Source organism: Apis mellifera, linkage group LG11 (genome assembly GCF_003254395.2).
Source record: "Apis mellifera strain DH4 linkage group LG11, Amel_HAv3.1, whole genome shotgun sequence".
In the NCBI taxonomy this organism is placed as follows: Eukaryota; Metazoa; Arthropoda; class Insecta; order Hymenoptera; family Apidae; genus Apis; species Apis mellifera.
In genome coordinates this window covers 13,867,946-13,881,381 of record NC_037648.1, presented here as the reverse complement: position 1 = coordinate 13,881,381, position 13,436 = coordinate 13,867,946, and the positions used below count along the sequence as shown (strand labels likewise).

General features: G+C 40.7%; 1 protein-coding gene across 1 annotated transcript in view; it reads left to right on the top strand.

Moving 5' to 3' along the window:
* LOC552619 (homeobox protein onecut) overlaps positions 1 to 13,436 on the top strand; it is a 63,080-nt gene that overhangs the window by 42,304 nt on the left and 7,340 nt on the right. Inside the window, exon 4 of the mRNA XM_026443704.1 lies at positions 13,273 to 13,296. Within this exon, the coding sequence (XP_026299489.1) occupies positions 13,273 to 13,296 (24 nt within the window). The remainder of the gene's footprint in view (positions 1 to 13,272; positions 13,297 to 13,436) is intronic.

Sequence of the window (13,436 nt, the reverse complement as noted above, 5' to 3'; positions counted from 1 at the left end):
CCTCGTCACGCCCCTCCACCCCCCTGCCCCCGCGATCTCCTCTCGATGGCCGAGGATGGCCGGTGATCGGTCGCGGCAGAAGCCACGGACGTCCTGCGATTGCAGGCCTCGGTCGCAACGACGTCTTCGCTCTCGCCCGCGTCCCGACGCCCGCCCCTCGCCATCGATTCTTCCTTTCTCGTTTATCTCACTCCTCCCCTCTCTTCCCTACCCTCTCCTCTTCCACGCTTTGTTTTTCGTATTTGAAATTCTTCTAGATTCTTCCGTTTCGTTTTCTTCAGAGAAAATTTTTCACGATTATTCCTTTTTCTTTTTTCCTCTCGTTCGCACGACGCTGGATCTATTCATCAGGAAAATATATATATATATGTAGTAATATATATGTATATATTTACCGAAAATGATCCAGGGGAAACCGCGCTGAATTCAAAAAAGAATGAAGAAAATCCGACTGCATCCATTCGCTCAATCATCAACTTTTCGTTTCCTTGATTTTGCCACCGAGACAACAGAAAAACAACACACCCGTCGTTTTGTTAATCTTTTCACGCACACACGGACACGAACACGGACACGCGCATACATATACATAAACACGAACGAACGACGATACAACAAGAAGCTAGAAAACAGAGAAACAGTACGATTCCATGCACGTTCGCTGTACCTGTATGAACCGTAATATTATTTATAATCTTCCATATACACACACACACTATGACCATGTATACACAGACACATGTTAATACATGGATACATACACCCACGTACATACACATACATACATATACCGTATACACGTGTCTGTACACCACGTATTTTTGCTGCTGCTTCTTTGAACGTAAGCTTTAGATTGGAAAGAGAACAGCGACCACCAGTCGAATAACGAACAAAAAGACACCCACTTTTTCCACCCACACACACACACACACACACTTACGCGCACACATACATACACACAATTTATACCACTAACGGAGGACACGATCAAACGAATTGATAAATGAAAAGAAAAGAAAAAAAGAAAGAGAAAAGAGAGAAAAATAGAGAGAGAAAAGAAAGAGAGAGAGAAGAGAGAGAGAGAGAGAGAAAATCACACGACGACCAATCACCATTCTCACGTATGTATATATTTCCTCGAGAGCAAAGAGAAAACAAGAAGGGTACAAAGCCTGACAAGTGACACGTACGGAGGCATTTTATTGAGAAGCCGCTCGAGTCGCGGTTGTCGAGGTGATAATACCGAAAGAGACAAGAGAAAGAGAAATGTATATATGCGCGCAACACAATGGAGGAAGCGAGAGAGATAACGCGAGGGGAAACGCGACGTATGGAGGAAGGGAGAAGGAGAGAGAGAAAGAGAGAGAGAGAGAGATGTAATAAATTGAAAGGAAGAGACGTGGGGTAAGAAGACAGAGGGAAGAAGAGACGTGAATAGAAAGGAGAACTGAGTGGGGGGAGGAAAAGTATCGAGGCGGGAAAAAAACGTAGTGACGAGCACTTCGCCGCTTGAAATCGCGCCTTTGCAGAGGGGCGCTCGAGGAGGGATCCAGATTCCAGGGGGTATGATGATTCCCACCTGTCTCTCGTTCCTTCCTTCCTTTCGTCGTCGACTCGCTCTTTGCGAGTTTTTATCACCCCAACCCCCTTTTCACCCCCCCCCCCCCCGTCTGATCTTCTTTGAAAGTTGATTCTTTCGAGTTCTTTTTTTTTTTTTTTTTTTTTTTTTTTTGATCGGTATGTGAATTAAAAATGAAATTAGAAAATTACGAGTCTCGACGCGTGGAAAAGTACTCGATTTAACTTCGTTTAAAATCTATAGATTTTTTTTTTTCTTTTTTCATATTTTACGATGCGTCTTTGATGCTTTCGTATCGATCGAGCACGATGAAATTTTCAACGTGCACATAACTCGACATAATAAATCGACGAAAGTATTCGTTCAATTTTTCATTACGGATGACCTTTTCCGCAATTTTCCTCGCGATTATTTTCCCAAACATTTTTTTCTCTTTTTTTTCTCTCTCTCTCTCTCTTTTCGTTTTAACAATAATTTCCGTTTCGAAAAAAGGAATCGAGGAAGTGTTGTTGAAAATCTTAAACGAATATCCGAATTATTTCCATGATATAATCGCAATCGAATTGCAATTTTTTAAATACGCGAAAATTGGCTGAAAGGGAATTTGATTCATCGAGGTAGAGAGAGAGAGAGAGAGAGAGCGATGCGGTTCGATCGATCTCGCGGCGTTAAAATGCCCCGACCTTGACCCCGTTGCGATCAAAATGGAGGACAAGCCTGGTCTCTGATTCTCTGCTCGAGCCATTTCCTGTTTTACGCGATTCCCGTGCCGCGTGCTCTCTCGAACGCATAGATCTCGATGTTATCGATCGCCGGTCGTGCAGTTGGAACGATTGGTCGAATTCCTCGCCAAAAAAAAAGTTTCTTTAAACCACGAGATTTGAACACTGTTCGCGATAAAACGATATACACGCATACTCTCTCCGTATTTACGTCACGCTCAAGAACTTTTACGATTTTATTTTTTCGTAACAGTTTGTTGCACGACTGAACGGTGAATTTTCTTTATTTCGTGCGATCCCTCTTTATTCGTTACGAGTACGTAGACGTGTGTATTTTTCTCTTTTTTTTTTTTTTTGTGAAAATACCAAAATTGGTCGGTCAATTTATGACCTTCGACAGTTTCAAAACAATTCTGATACATGTGCATACGCACATTTTCTATACGTCACTAAATGCGAATGTGTTAACCTGAACAAAAACATATTTATCGAATCTTATATAAAAGAAGGAAAAATTCATTTTCATCCTCGAAAGCGTTTTTCTTAAGTCGAAAAATCAATCGTAATAATCTATCGTGTTTGGAAACACGACGTCTTTGAATTAATAACTCGAAATTATAATATAAACGAAAACATAGAGAGAGAGAGAGAGAGATTACGTTAGAAGCAGTAGTGTTGTTGTTCGGTTGGCGAGGAATCCCGATCGATACTCGAGTTAAGTAACACGACGAGGCGGGCTGCGTTGGTCGTCGATAAATTTCGCGGAGGAAGGTATTCGAGAGGCTGGCGCGCGACGAGTCGCAGAAACGGGTTGGATCGACGGTTGGAGGCCTCGTCTATTCTAATTGGCTTCGAATATTACCTCCAACTCGAGGTAACGAACGATCGACCACCACCACCACCACCACAAGTTAAACTCGGCTCCCACACGCGAAAAACTACATGCTACGCCAATGACCCAGAAACCGGCGACAACGTATCGCTATAGACCCGGGTTAGTCGACTCTACTGACCGTTTCAAAAACATCGCCTCCGATCATTCCTCTTCCTTTTTCTCTTGCTATTTAAAATTTTAACCCATTCGAATTTCAATTTAATTAATTAATTCGATGGATCCTTCACTGTACGAATGATTTAACCATTGTTAAATTTATTTATATATATAAAATTTAATTTCAAATGAATCGAACAAGCATTAAACGACGCATTATCTCGAGTCGAGTTTAAATTTGAACAAACGGATGAATCGAAGTTTTTTTAAAAACTTTTAAAAGGAAGTACGAGCGTCTGACCATAGACGACCCTCACTGAAACCTTCCATCTTCCCCCCTCGTTATCGATCCCTCGTGCGCCTTTCCTGCCTCCGTTTTTTTTTAAAAATCACTGCCTTTGAAAAAAAAATTTCAAATCATCACAGTACAGTGAAGGAAATCGGAGGAAACGAAACTCTAAATTCGAAACCAATTATTTTCTTTCTAATTCGATAAACTTTAAAATTACAATTCTTCTCTCTTTCTTCCCTCCTTGCATGGGAGGGAGGAGGGGGGAGGTGGAAAATTGATAAAAAAATCTCCTCTTAATTTTAATCGACTCGAGAAAAAGGAAAAGGAGGGGGAGGAGGAGGAGGTGGTCGTTTCGAAGGAGCGAGAGGGAAGTTCTTTGTGCGCAAGGGGCGCGCACAACACGCCTTCGTCCCCCTTTTTTTTTTTTTTTTTTTTTTTTTTTTTTTTTTTTTCTTTCTTTCTGCAATCTCTCGCCACGGTTTCGGTAAATTTAAGCCGACGTATTGTGCGCCGGCCTCGATGATGACACGAGTCACCCTCTCGACCGGCACTCCACTGTACGAGCCACCCTTTCTCCAAGCCACGTAGGCAAGGGGTTGGCTTTTTTTAACGCTCCTATCCATCCATTCTGCAACGGCAAGGCCTTAAGACCGCCAGCCTTTCGGCAACGCCTCCTCCTCCTCCTCTTTCTCCTCCTCCTACTCCTCCTTCTTCTTTTCAACTAGAAGAATCCTAGCCGTCCCCCCCCCTCCTTTGTGAAATTTTTTTTTTAAAAATTCGTCGTTTTATCCCTCTTCGAGAAAATGCGAGAAGCGAATTAATCGTTTCTTTCGGCGAATATCGATCGATAATCTTGTTATTTGATCGAGCATCGAATTTATCGCTCGCAAAAATTCCCACGTACAATAATTTTAACGAAAGAAAGGGAAGAGGGAAAACTTGCATCTCTCGAATATAATAATAATAATAACAATGAGATAAACGAGTGACGTATGTGAAAGTGGAAGAGAAATAAGTAATAAAAATTCTCCTTCGACGATAAATACGAAAGAGAGAGAAAGAGAGAAAAGGAAGAAACTATTTGGAGAACGTAAGATAGAAATAGATGGAGAGAAGTTAAAGCAAAAGAGGGGGGATGAGAGAGAGAGAGAAGAATAAGAAATTTCTGACTATCTTGACTCCATATATATATATATGTACACTAATATAATTGCATGGCCAACATATATATATATTTTATATAATATTATTATTATTATTACTCTTACAATCATCAACGTAATACGAATTTCCCCTCCGTTCTGCGTCTTCTCCCTCCCCCCACCTCCTATCTCTCAAGGAGGAGGGGAGGTCGCGGTTTTTTTCCTTTCGGCGCGCAAAAACTTCGAGGAAGAACAGAGTAGTAGTCGAGGATGGTGCGAGGATTGGTGTCGGTTGGAAATGAGGAGAAATTTGATCCAGCGTCGTGTACGTCGTAAACGAGAAAGAGATGGAACGATTGGAAAGAGAAAGACGAATCTCTCTCGCCTATCGTAACACGGCGTTCACGGCTCACGGTATTGTACACAACATGCACACATACACGCATACATACGTGTGTTCAAGGTGTCCCCGAATTCTCTCATAACAATTCTCGAAGAAACGAGATAAACAGAGGGAAAAAAAGTGGAAGGAAAAGAAAGAAAAGACGAATCGAGAAAGAGAGAGAGAGAGAGAGAGAGAAAATAATCGATAAAATGAACGATCTCCGTGAGGAAAAGAGAGAGGGGAAGAATGGAAGGGAAGGACACTCTAATAAATATATATATATATATATATATATATATATATACACACTTATATTTATATATATATTATATAAACACGGCGATCCTTTCGTTACAAATTCGACGACGACAGACGAAAGTTTGCTTGCTTGCTTGCTTGCTGAATTCCCAGGCATGGAAACGGGGGACGACGATACGATTACGAACGAATCGCACTATCGCGTATTATTGTTATTACTGCGTGAAGAGTAAACAAAAAAAAAAAGAAAAAGAAAAGAATCGACACCCCCCCGTTTCCGGTGCCCCTCTCTGTCTCTCGCGTCTTTGTCCATTAGAATACGACACGAGGACGTATTATACGGGGAAAGAGATGAGTGATGTTTAGACGATCTGCCGCTACGAAAATTGACGAGATAATATTTCTCATCATCGATCGATCGATCGATCCGTCTCTCCTTCTCTCCTTTCCCTTCCTTTCTCTTCCTCTTCTCTCCAACTGAAAATTGCGGGAAAAGAAAAATCGATGGACTCTTCTCCCTCCCACCACCCACTCCTCCCCACAATCTCCCTCCTCTCGAGGAATATATACATCGTTGTATACATTGTTATTGTCGTGTTCTAATTTGTCGCGTGTTTATATCGATCGACGGTGACGAAAAATTTTTTTTCGCCAATTTACGGGGCCCGTCGGAATGCTGTCTTATTATATTATATTATATTATATTATATTCATTGAACGTGAGCATTTTGCTGCGTGCCGATCATCATCCCCCCCCCCCCCCCCGCCACAAATAATATCCCAGTAAGTTCTATTTTATATTTAGATTATTGTCCACCCCCCCACAGAGACTGAACCTTTCGTTCATTTAGCTGTTAATTTTTTGAGGTATCCTTTGCGCAGATAGTGTTCCACCCCCCACTCCTCCCTAACCCGCCCTAACTCGCTCACCAAGTCACCAAGTATTGTTAGTCGATAACCCTCCCCCCCCCCCCGCTGCCCCCTGTAAGACAAAGCATGAATGTTCAAGTATGGAGAAAGAAAAAAGAAGGAAAGAAGAAAAAAGAGAAAAGAAGTCGCACATTTACAGGCCGAGCTGACACTCGACGCGTTCTCGCCAGTCCCTCCTCGTGTTTCAACTCGTTCGACGATCATTTTATTTTGCAATATATATATATTGGAATTTTTTCACTTGAAATTTCGATTTTTTTTCTCAAATTGGATCATTAAGAGGAATAAGCAAAGAACGTGTCGAGGCTTGGACGGGGTCACATCAAGGGCACAACACGAATATTTTTTTTTTTTTTACGGGAGAAAAGAGATGGCCTGGTGGATGGAGTTTTTGTTTCGACGATCGAAGCGAAGATTACCCGTCTTTTTTCTCCCCCGCGAAAAAGTGTTTCAACCGACCAGAAGGCACCGTTAATAATTCGTTAATAATTTATCATTTGCTTCACGTTTCGAGAAATATTATCGGTAAACGGTATCAGCAACTGATATGCAAGCGGAAAATTATTTTCGATCGAAGATTTGAAGTAAAAAGTAGGCTAGCTATCGTGTGCATTCTCGAAATAGAATTCCGCCATTTTCGACAGTTTCCACAGTCGAACAGATCGATAACGGGAACCGCTCGCGGAACCGAGTCCGAGTTATGTCGCGTTCGGTTTCGCAATTAAATTTGTAACCGGAGAATCGTTAATTAGCCGAGGGGGAAAAAAAAAAAAAAAAAAAAAAAGAAAAAAAAAAACCGATCTGCGGTCGCGAAAAATTCGCTCGGGGAAAAAAAATCAATCTCGATGGACAGGTTCCTTTTCAGCGAAAAACGCTCGCCTCCCCTCCCTCTCTCCTCCCCCCTCCCCCCTTCGTCGAAACTTGCATGTCGTACGGCGGTAAATTTGTCGAATATCGGTTTGGAATTAGGATAGTTTGGATCCCATCCCAGGGCTAACAAAGTCGAGGGAAAAATAAATTGGGGTTTTAAATTATCTATACCCTTCTTCCGGAGGGTAGTTATCGTTATCGAAGGGAAATCGAAGGTGAGGTGGTGGTATATCGCGGATAGTTTGGAGAACGTTGCTGATTATATTTTATCAGCGGAAAGGCACGATGGAGAGAATATAAAGAAGAATGGATTTTTCGCAAGAAAAGAAATTATTCGTTGAATTAATTCTTGAAAATTAAATTTCTTAAAGGAATGACGAAACAAACGAATTGGAGGATCCATCTCTGTGTCGAACAAAAGGGGGAATGTTACGTTGAAGCATCGAGAGAGCGATTTGGCTAAGATCGTATAGTCTCTGCTTCGTAATCTGAAAGTTCCGGGTTCGAATCCCGGTGAAGATTTTTCTACATTTTTAAATTGTTATTAATTTTCTCGTGTTTTTGTTGTAACTTTATGTTGCCAAATTGAATGAATAATTGTGTAAAAAGAAGGAGAAGGGACAGGATCAATCCAAATCAATCAGGAAATAAAAATAGTCTTCTATTAAATGGATGTCAGTGCTATTAGTTGGACTATTACTAAATATATGGATGGATCAAATTAAATTAGAATTTTAATAGAGAGGAATGACCCAAATATTGATGATCCACATCCGCAAAAGAAGAGAGAATCCATGGAAATTATTTAGATATCACTGAAAATAATACGATATTAATTAATAATCATTAACGAAAAGAACTATGGTGTATTACTGTATATTATATTAGAGATATTTTAGAACTTTTATATTCATAAAAGGAGAGAGAAAAAACTAGTGAAAAGAAAAACTATATAAGAGAAGAAAAAAGAGAGTAAAACTTCACTTAGGGAGTGAGAACGCCACGAATATCGGCGAGTTCCCAGCAATAAGCGATAAAATCGAATTGCCTTCATAAATCTGAGCGCGAAGCGAGAAAATCCAAGGAAGGAGGAGAAGAAAGGATATCTCGGTGTGTTGTATATGGATGGGTGGTTCTATCGGAATGTGAGCCTATCAGGCAAAAATCGAAGGGAAAGGGGGAAGGAAAGAAGGACCGTACTGCGCGGAAAAGTTTCGTTGTACCAAGTCACCACCATTCTCTACAAAGTGTTGTGCGTGATAAAAATACAGAAATCGCAGGGGAAAAGAAAGAAGAAAAATTAGCCTTGTGTGGTAGGATATAAAAATGGAAAACGGAATTAAAAAAGAATACGTACATTAAAAAGGATTAAAAAAAGTAGATTATTACAAGGTTAATCCTGAAAAGGGAGGGAGAGGTAAAAACAGGAAAAAAGCATATAAATAAGTCTAAGTGGAACACGGAAAAGCCCAGCTTTGTAAACAGCGAAAAAAGTACGGAGGGGACAAAAGGGATAAACGGGGGAAAAATTACAACAAATAAAGAAGAGAAAAGAACAGGAGAATGGAACACAAAAAGTAAATAAAAAATTGTAAACAAGGAAGAAAGGAGAGAGAGAGAGACGAGTAAAATAGCGAAAGGAAAGGAGAAGAAAAGATATAAAAAAAAAAAGAAGAAAAAGGAGGAGAGAAAAAAGAGCCAATGAGAAAAGAGGAAAATACGATTAACGAGAAGCTTTTTGTAACGAATGTAAATTCATTCGATTCTTCCTGGAAAAAGCCCTTACCAACTCTTTCAAGTTTTCATGCAACCCACCTGAGCGTTAGCGCGCTCGTTCAACCGGTAACCGTATTAAAAATAAAGGGGACGAAGCGCGCGTCCAACGCGGAGTTCAATCGCGATAGACGACGACAAACTTTCAAAATCAAGATAATACGTGCAATTGCGGCGGATGGATTAACGGAAATGAAGCGGAATTCAATTTCCGGAACAGCTTGCGAAATTTCCCTAAAAACGGCGCACGTTTCCAGTCTCAGGTTATGTATATCGGGCAACTTTATAAAATATAAAACATCGCTTCGAAAACGAGTTTAAACGGCGGCTCGCGAATAAAACCACCACCACCGCACTACTCGAGAAATTTCGTAATCGGATAGAAGAAAGAGATATCGATCGTTTAGAAAATTTCTTCGTCGAAAAACATAAATCCAAAAAAAAAAAGAAAAAAAGGAAATTGAAAAACCATTTCGAGAACAAATTCTTCTCGTTGGAAACTCGATTCCAAGGACGTACGATTCCGAGGTATCGAGGAAAGGAGAAAGAGAGAGAGAGAGAGAGAGTATCGAGATCACGTGGCCCATGTAAATGCAGGGTGGCGGTCTCTCTGCGTGTATTATTTTATTATATAGCAGAAGCTATTGGTGCCACGTGACGCCAACCGGGCTCCTCGCTCCAAATCCAATCATTCTTGAGTTATTCGGGAAAAAGGGAGGAGGGGGGAAGTGGCGGCTGCGACACGGAACACCGATCCTCCTCCTTCCCCTCCTCCTCCTCCTCCTTCGCTTATATATACGAGAGGAAGACGTCTCTACGTGCCACGCTCAAGTCTCTCTGACAAACTTCCTTTTGATTGGCCCACGGCCATCCGTTACGAGCAGATATCGTACGTGAATCCGATTCGACCGTTTCCTTCTCCCCTTCTCCGTCGTGCTTTCAAAATGTTAACGTTTTCTCCATTGCAAAAGAGTCTCTTCTTGCAAAGAATCGATTTGGAAACAAATCTCTCCTCTTCTCACGTTCTCTCTTTCTCTCTCTCTCTATATATATTTATATATATATATCTCCCTCCCTTTACAAAATTCGCCCGAGTAAATGGTTTCCCGTTATCAGGCGTCGGGCACAGAGCGAAGGTATCTCGACAACGGCAACGTCGGCCGACCCGAGCCGATCAAATTTTTCCGCGCGACCTGACCGCCTGTGTTCCGAGGCCGCTCGTCAAAGTGGCCTCGCTTTTCACAAAGTGCTGGCTTCCTAGCCGTCGATTATTTTTCCGAAAAAGTTAGTTTTTTCGCGGTGAAAGATTCTCTCTCTCTCTCTCTCTCTCTCTCTCTGTACTTTGGAGTGGAGGATAGAAAAGAGGAAGAAAAAAAAACGAAGGAGAGAAGGAGACGGATAGAGAGAGAGAGGGAGGGAGAGCTCGTTAATGCTTTATCGCGCCGTGCGCCCGACTGGATTTGGCCCACTTAGCCGTTTCTGGAATCCTTCGATCGATCCGCTCGCTCGTGACATCCGGTTCTTGCTTGCATCCATTTCGAGTTTCTGTTCTCCACGCTACGATGGATACGAGACCTGACAACGCGACCGTTCTTCCGCTTGACAATTTTAACGTCCCCCCCTCCTCCTCCTCCTCCCTCTCCGACTACCATACTGTCATCGGCCCGTCCCGATATCCACTATCCACTCTCAACGGCGGTTAAGAATAGATCTTTTTTTTTTCTCTCTCTCTTCTTTTTTCGGCCTCGAAGAATATCTTCGAAACATTTCGTTCGTCCATCCAAGAATTCAGATCCAAGAATTTTGAAATATTTATTAGGATGTCCAGGGAAGAATAATATAATTTTTGTTCCTTTTTTTTGAAAATCGGAATCCAAGAATTTTGAAATATTTATTAGGATGTCCAGGGAAGAATAATATAATTTTTGTTCCTTTTTTTCGAAAATCGGTATCGGCTCGATATCCATCCCCTCCCCTTCTCCTTTGAAAATTCAATCTATCCCACGTCCAAGAATTCCAATTACCCTTCCAGTAGTAGTTCTCTGTTTCCGGAGAGGGGAGGGGAGGAAAAAGTGGCCGGTCAGAGAGTACGTACGTAACGAGAGGAGGGAGAAAAGGGTGACAGGGTGAAAAATCAAACGGAGAGGTTAAAGAGAGAGAGAGAGAGAGTCCTCGATTGTCGCGGACGACCGTCTATGCTCCCATTCGTAATAACGAACGCGTCAATTTTTCGTCCCTGTCCACCTGTCCAACTCTCTCTCTCTTTCTATCTTTCCTTTCACTCGTTATCGGCCGAGCTCGCGTGCCAATGGCACGCCGAGACTCGTCGTCGAATCTTCCCTCCATTTTTGTTCTTTCTTTCTTTCTTTCCTTCCTTCCTTTTTTTTTAAACTCTTCTCCCGTCGATCGAGAAATTTCAATTCACTGCCGGGCACCGCGAAACTCTTTCAATTCTCGAGATTTTTAAGGTTAGGATTAATTAAACGAAGGAAACGTACGGTTTTTCTTTCTCTTTCCATTGGATGGGATACGAGATTATCGAATCTTTCTCTTTTAATTTTTAACAACAACGAATGGCTTCTCGCCATTTTGGCTTGTATTTCGATTCTTTTTTTTTTGTCTCTCTTTCTCTAGTTTCCTTTGTGACAAAGAGGGAGGGGGAAGGATTTTTCGTCGAATTTTTATCGAGATATCGATCAGTGCAAAAATGGATTTATAATTGCCTCCCAACTTTTGTCCAAGGCGAGTAATTTCTTCCTTCGAACGAGATTTTTCCTTTTTTTTTTCCCGATTCTGAAACAATGGCCTATTATCGGGAGGGGAAAAAATTCCAACGATTTCGAAAGTAGTTTCGAGGGACGGACAAAGGGAAAAATTGACGAGTTATTTAATCTAATATCGCCCGCTCGATCGGAATTTCGTACGACGCTGACGCGTAAACGTTATCTCCCCCCCTTCCTTTATCTCTCCCCCCTCTCCTCCCGGCAATTATGCGCCACCTTCCTCCCCGCAAAGAGGAGCGGCCAGTCGTTATATTCGCGCGCCAATTCTCTTCAACCGTTTCTTCTTTTAAAAGAGTCGTCCCTCTCGAAGTTTTAAAAATCGCGCCAATATTTCGAATATTCTCGAAACGTGAAGATGAGATCCGATAGAATTTTAAATTTAAGAAAATTGAAGAATTTGGAAAAATTTAGAAAATTTTTAAATTATTCGAGGAGAGAGATGTTGTGTAAGATTAATCAGAAATTTACATATCTCGCTCTCGCCCCCCCCTTTTCGAATACGACGGTTGGATTTTGGTCGGTTGGAGAAAGAGATTCGAAACAAAGGATAATATATATACAATTCACATATCACTCACTCGAAAGAAACACGAAGAAAGATAAAAAAAAAGGAACGAATTACACCAACGACGACACTGAAGAAAGAAAAAGAAAAAGAAAGAAATTTCTCCAAGGGAAAATGCAATCTCTCTTGACACTCTTGCATCGTCTCACATGTATACACAAAAATTATATATATAAAATTATTTTTATATATATAAATATATACATATATTATTTATATACGTGCCCCCCACCGCTCTCCCCCTTTATGCCCTTTTTCTTCTGCCCTTTAGTGAGATGTTTATGAGCTGTAGTAATATCAGATTTTTTATTCGTGGTATGCAAGTTGGAATCCCCGACACCCCGCCCCGCCCGCCGCCCCCGCCCCTGCCAGCCCCCCCCACCCCCTCTTTTTTTCTCTCCACTTGTTGTACGTGTATTTTTTATACCTCTTATATACATTAATTAATATATATATTTTATATATATATATATATATATACACCCTTGACATATCTATCTATTTTTCAATTATTTTTTTTCTTTCTTTATCATTAATTATTAATTATTGTAATTATGTATCTATATATTGAGTACGTAATTATATCCATGTAATATTCGCATTTTTATTAGTGATCGAGATTATTATTATTATTGTTATTATTTTTGTTTTGGCTGAGAAAATGTACTACTTTGCAGAAAGAATACAAGTAATACAATTTTTTTTTACTCGTGGTGGAACGAATATTAGGTGAAAAAAAAAAAAAAGAGGAAAAAAAAAAGATATCTAAGAAACACGAACATAACAAGAAAAAAAAGAAAATCATTCAATCACACAGTCGAGAACAAGATATATATATATACATACTTTTTTATTTTTTTATTTATTTATTTATTTATTTATTTATCCACGACGAACACCCGTTAAAATAATAAATGAAAACGGGTTCGTGAAACTAGTACACCATTGATTCACATTTGTCTTCTTTCTTTTCTGCTTTCAGCTGCACAGATTCCACAACGCGGAGGTAAGTAAGAAAATCGTCTCATCAGTTTATCAATTTTAACTAGTAACCGGCCGAGAGTTCAGAGTTACACCTATGCGCCATCTACGCGCTAGGGGAAAACCTTAGAAAGAGAAAGGAACGTCTCTTCCCTCTCCTTTTCG